This window comes from Cyprinus carpio, chromosome B12, assembly GCF_018340385.1.
Source record: "Cyprinus carpio isolate SPL01 chromosome B12, ASM1834038v1, whole genome shotgun sequence".
Taxonomy (NCBI): Eukaryota; Metazoa; Chordata; class Actinopteri; order Cypriniformes; family Cyprinidae; genus Cyprinus; species Cyprinus carpio.
The window spans coordinates 10,722,722-10,728,671 of record NC_056608.1 but is presented as its reverse complement, the minus strand read 5'-3'; the positions used below and the strand labels follow the sequence as shown (position 1 = coordinate 10,728,671).

At 35.6% G+C, this 5,950-nt stretch overlaps 1 protein-coding gene across 4 annotated transcripts; it reads left to right on the top strand.

Annotated features, from left to right (window-relative positions):
• LOC109086853 (neuronal pentraxin-2-like) lies at positions 1 to 5,319 on the top strand. Of its 4 annotated transcripts, none has more exons than XM_042735304.1 (5): positions 1 to 619; positions 1,439 to 1,652; positions 1,972 to 2,216; positions 2,946 to 3,125; positions 3,338 to 5,319. In XM_042735304.1, exons 1-5 carry the CDS (start codon positions 203 to 205, stop codon positions 3,587 to 3,589), a joined length of 1,308 nt encoding a protein of 435 aa, XP_042591238.1. In that variant the 5' UTR covers positions 1 to 202; the 3' UTR covers positions 3,590 to 5,319. The 4 variants fall into 4 exon arrangements, with proteins under 4 accessions (XP_042591238.1, XP_042591240.1, XP_042591237.1 ...); XM_042735306.1 differs by having other exon boundaries at positions 6 to 619; positions 3,362 to 5,319; XM_042735303.1 differs by having other exon boundaries at positions 7 to 619; positions 1,433 to 1,652.
• The last annotated feature ends 631 nt before the right edge of the window (positions 5,320 to 5,950 follow it).

Here is a 5,950-nt window from a genome sequence, read left to right as displayed (position 1 = left end):
TCGCTCTTCTTTTAAGCAGCACTACTAGCGCGAGAAGCGCAGGGTCAGGTGTTCAAGGGCAGGGTATGATAACTAACATACACGGATGAAAATGATTTACTCGCTATGTGTAGTTTAAGATCATTTTTGCCATTCAAAACAGGATAACTTTGGCATACATATTATTGAACCTCTCCGTGCGCCTTTATTACATCGCTCCAAAATGCTTAATCTGCTCGCCGGACTCATATGCATCTATGCACTGACATGTGTTAAAGTTGTCTATGGACAGAATGAAAAGGGTGAGCGCTTTCTATGCACTGCAGTCCCCATTGACAAGGATACAAGTTGCCCCGTGCAGTCTCTGCCTGTTCAAAGCGCATCGGTCCAGGAGGAGGAACTGAGAAACACCGTCATGCAACTTCGCGAGACCATCTTACAACAGAAGGAGACCATTGTCAATCATTTGGGAACGATTAAAGAGCTGACGTCTAAACTGTCACGGTGTGAGTCTGACTCCGAAGCATTTAGGAAAATGAATAAGGACACAATGGATGATGTGCCTAAAGATCCAAATGACACCATTGACGTTCTTGGAAAAACCATGCAGAGTCTGAAAGATCGACTGGAAAATCTAGAGGTAAGATTATATATATATATTTTTATATATATATATATATATAGCTGTAAAGGTTTTGTCATGTTCTACATGAATAAATAGGCAGATTAAATGACTAAAATCACATTTGTGCTGGAAGTTTCTGTACCACGACTATTTTGGTAATTATGTGGAGGCGTTGAAGATTTAGAGGGATTATCTAATTAGTTAGTACGTCTCTATCCCTTAACCACAAATGCCAAAGTTACTTATGATGCCCCAAGCGACAAAATGTCTGGAACGTGTCAGTGCCGCTTAAATGTCAGGTGTTAATCTGAATGTGTGAAATGATGGAGCGAACGCTAACTCTAATACTATATATATATATATATATATATATATATCTATATATATATATATATATATATATATATATATATATATATATATATATATATATATATGGCCGTATTTATTTGTTTGTTTGTGTATTCCATTTCCATTAATTATCAACAATTGAATTTTTAAAAATATTTGTATTTACTTACCTATGTCATTCAAAAACATTAGAGACCTAGCAATTTATTTTGTCCCTAACAGGAATGTATGTAATTTATTTATTTATTTTTATTTGTATTTATACTGCATGGTGTAGTATAAATAGTAGTTTTAAATTAAAAATGAAAAATAAACATGCATACAAAAGAAACTAACTGCATTACAAATGAACTTCTTTGAGGTGTTCTCAGAATAGAATGGGTCCTATAAGGCAAAGAAAATAATATGTACAATTCTGTCAGCTACATATAGGAATCTTTGAAAGGTAACCTTTTTTTGTTGTTTAACCTTTCAAAGCAACAGCAAATGCGAGCCAATATCTCTGGTGCCTCTTTTCCTAATGAGCTGAGAAATCTACTTCAGCGTAGACTGGAGGACTTGGAAAATCAACTGCTCAAGAAGGTCAATGAGCTTGAAGAAGAGAAGTCCCAGCTATATAATGAGACTGTCGCTCATCACCAGCGCACTGACAGTACTCTCAACTCTCTCATGAACAGGATCTCTGAACTGGAGAAAGGTCTGCACAAAGCACTCTTATGTTCTCTAGTCATTCTTCTTTCTCAAGTACAGGAGACTAGGCAGTGTTGTAACACATTTGATTTCCATGTTTTTAACTATTTAGCACTATGTGCTTCATGATAGTGTTACAGTTCACCTCTTGGTTTCCTCTACTTTTGATCATAGCTGTCCACATTATTTTTCTTAATGTTTAATTTCAAAGGGACTTCATTACCCTCCAGTGCCGAGGGGGTAATCAGGTTGTTTTGTGGTCGGTCAGCATATTTCTGTATTCTTCCAGAGATGGCACAATAATAAATCACACTTTTTGACTTTAGGAGGAGCTGGATTTAAATCACCAGAGAATTTCAAGATCTCTCTTCCTCTTCGCACAAATTACCTTTTTGGACAAGTAAAGAAAAGCCTGCCAGAAATGTACGCCTTCACTATCTGCATGTGGCTCAAGTCAGGTTCGAGCCCCGGTATTGGAACCCCGTTTTCCTATGGAGTGCCTGGACAGGCAAATGAGATTGTACTGATCGAATGGGGCCATAACCCTATAGAACTGCTCATCAATGACAAGGTAACAAACCTGCGTATTAAGAAATGTAAATTTGGCATTCAGTGTTATGAGGACACTGATGATGATTATTATTACTATTATGACTATTATTGCTATTACACTGCAGATTAATAATCATCATTTATTGAAAAGCAGCATAAAAGTATCAGAGTTGTTAATACCGTCTAGAAAAACATCACGCAAGGATTGACGTCATTGACGGCTAATGCCACTGGGTTAATGTGACCTGGAAATGTAACATGGAAAGTTTAAAAAACATGACTGCAAATGAGATTTGAGAGTGTAAATGAAGCTCAGCAGTTTACAGTGAGTTAAAAGGATAGTTCACCCTCCAAAAAAATCAAATTCTGTCATCATTTACTCACCCTCATGTCATTCCAACCCTGTATGACTTTCTTATTGTTGTTTTTTTTTCCCCACACAATAGAAGCCAGTGGTAACCAAAACAGTTTGGTTACCATCATTCTTTAAAATTTCTTTAAGTTTTACAGATTTGGAATGACATGAGGATGAATAAATGATAAGAAAATGTATATTTTTTGGGTGAACTATACCTTAAATAGAACAGAGATATTACATCTTGGCAGTATAATTCCTGGTATGAAAAAAAAAAAACTTAAGATCTCACTTTGTGCTTCAAGAAAAAAAGAAAATACTAATATATATATATATATATATATATATATAAAATATTATTAAAATATTGTAATACCTACTGTTGTCAAATAGGTGGCACAACTACCTCTATCACTGAGCGATGGGAGGTGGCACCATATCTGCATCACTTGGACAACCAGGGATGGGCTTTGGGAAGCCTACCAGGATGGCCAAAGATTGGGATCAGGAGAAAATCTGGCCCCCTGGCATCCTATCAAGCAGGGAGGAGTCCTCATCCTGGGCCAAGAGCAGGTGAGTACATAAGCAGAGCTGATACAGCCATTTTTGCTGCACAGTCACACTGTATCTGTAATTTTATGCCATCCCTGCACAAACATTGTTACTGACTCATGAACTTTACACTTTAAATAAAACTTGACCTCAGGCATTAAACAATGTCATAGAGTTAGCTTGCACATCCTCTAAGAGAGAATAAAAGGGGTTATTGTTGTTGTCTTAACGAGGCCTGTCGTTTATGGCCTCAACAGGATGTAGTAGGGGGGCGCTTTGATGCAACCCAGGCCTTTGTGGGGGAACTGAGCCACTTTAACATCTGGGATCGGGTCCTGCGCTCCACGGATATCATTGCCATGTCAAACTGCTCATCCTACATTCCTGGAAATGTGGTGGCCTGGACTGACAGTAACATTGAGGTGTTTGGTGGAGCATCAAAGTGGCCGCTGGAGCTATGCGAAGATCGGCTATTTGACAATTAAAGGTGTTTGCAGATATTAGTGAATGATATTAAAGGGATAGTTCACCCAAAAATGAAAATTACCCAATTATTTACTCACGCTCAAGCCATCATAGGTGTATATGAAGTTCTTCTTTCAGAATACAATCAGAGTTTTTGTCCGAAAGAAGAAAGTTATATACACCTAGGATGGCTTGAGGATGAATACATTTCATTTTTTGGGTGAACTATCCCTTTAAATCCTTTTTATCCTGAAAAAAGATTCATCACTTAAACAAAAAGTAGCAAATAGTTTAGAAAAATCAGTTAAAATCAACTATAACAATGATATATTTTAATATTCTTGGATAGATTACAAAAAGCAAGTATATGTAACATTTCAGTTGATATGTTTAGTTGACATATTTGTGGCTAAAGGAAATTGCCATTATAAAACGCACTGTATCAGATGGTACTACCATGGTACTCTGATAAATACCATATTACTGAATGATTATCATTTATGTACAGTGCATTTACATTATACTCCATGGTACATTATCATGTCACCTTTTTAGTGCACATAATATTACACATGCGTATCCTTACCCTTTTAGCTGCGTTCACGGCATGTTAGAATTAACAGAATTATGAGATTTGTAAAAAGCGTTCATGTCCTCGTAGAACTCGTAATTGCAACTTTTTTTAACCTCGTCGTGTGGAAACACTAAAAATGGCAGCAGCTTCAGAAGTAAAAGGTAGTTGAACAGTTATTTTGTAATATTTCAGCTTAATAATTCTGTTTATTTTTGAATAATGCAAGAATAATTGGTAAATAAAAATAATTTTAATGTAGCTAGCACAGAGTTAGCACAGAACAACTTTCTAATGCCCCACTGAATAAACTATAAGATTATTAATAAGGCATTTTCATTACCTTTTATATTGTGGTTTCATCTATTGATTACTCAAATTACACAGATTAATTTAGCTGTTAAGTGTTGCTAGAGAGACTCATAATTACAATTCTGAGAACATGAACAGCTCTAAGTAGGACATCCTTGGTTGTCATCTATAAATGTTTATCAATCATTCACAACATCGCGTGAACGCAGCAAAAGTTTTTAGATAAAAAAAAAGGGTGTACTCATGGCTTTCCGTGTCCTCGTTGAGTGTGCATTGTTGCCCTGTGGTCTTGTAACATTCTAATATTTCATTACAAACTGTTTTTATTTAAGAACAAGATCATACATTATATAAGAGGAACACTTTTGTATCTTGTGTTGTAAGACAGTCTAAATAAATTTAGACTTTGGTGAGGGAAATCACTAATGAGCTCATAATATGGTTAAAACACCATACATCTTTCTTTCTAAAATCTGTCATACATTCTTATAAACAGATATTAATTTAAAAATATTTAGAATCAACTCTTTTTAGAGTCTAAAGCCCATCTCCCTTTACATTGACTGAATTACCCATTGAAGATTATGAATGTTTTAACACTGTCAGATATTTTGGAAACAATTAATGAACTGTGAATTATGTTGCAAGGTCTGTTTCTTGAAATATGATATCATATTTTTATACCCTGTTTTTAAAAATGAAGCATTTTTCAGATGTGTAATCTAGTTTTGTTTTGTTTGCTTTGGAATGTCAAGATACCCATATGTTGTTTAAAAGCCTTTTTTGTTTACCGTGCCAATTATTCAGGGATTGCTTGACACTGCTAACCTGTGATTGCCAATGAAAAATAAAGTTTGCTTAGAAGTCTTTTTATTTGTCTTCATTTTTTTCTGCTGCTATATTTTCCTTTGTGGTGTAGTGTTTTCTTAACACATATAAATAAATAAATATATGCAGTATATTTTGGTAGATTTGGAGAAAAAAATCACCACCACTGCAAACAAGGAAGGTCAATGAACAATGTCTGCTGTAAGAAATATTGCTTTCTATATTGTAATAGAAAGCAATATTTCTTACAGCAGACATTGTTCATTGACCTTCCTTGTTTGCAGTGGTGGTGATTTTTTTCTCCAAATCTACCAAAATATACTGCACTGTAGAAAGAAAGTACTGTAATGACGTAGAAGTGTTTTCTGAATGTCACCTCTGCAGGTATAAATGTGGTTGAGGTCAAAAAATGGAAGGAGAGCATGTAATCACACTGCTCTGACAGACAGGTGGCTCTGAGGGCATTAGCCTGTCTTAAGGGGATGAGATCAGTCCCAAGCCAAAGCTCGTGTCACAGAGGGACATTTCCCAAGACTGGACAAACAAACTATTAAAAAAAATTAAATGACCTTTAGAGAGGTGGAAGTGATGATAAAAAGCTCATAGTTGGTGGCACATACAGTATTTAGTTTGGAAAGTTGGGAAGGTCTTTAGGGTTCTAGAAAGAAAA

Excerpts from the sequence above, each read along its gene's own strand:
- LOC109086853 (XM_042735303.1), top strand. The coding sequence starts at position 203 with ATGCTTAATCTGCTCGCCGGACTCATATGCATCTATGCACTGACATGT. Across the intron at positions 2,217-2,945 it reads AACTGCTCATCAATGACAAG|GTGGCACAACTACCTCTATC; the intron begins GTAACAAACCTG and ends GTTGTCAAATAG. Across the intron at positions 3,126-3,337 it reads TCATCCTGGGCCAAGAGCAG|GCCTGTCGTTTATGGCCTCA; the intron begins GTGAGTACATAA and ends TGTCTTAACGAG.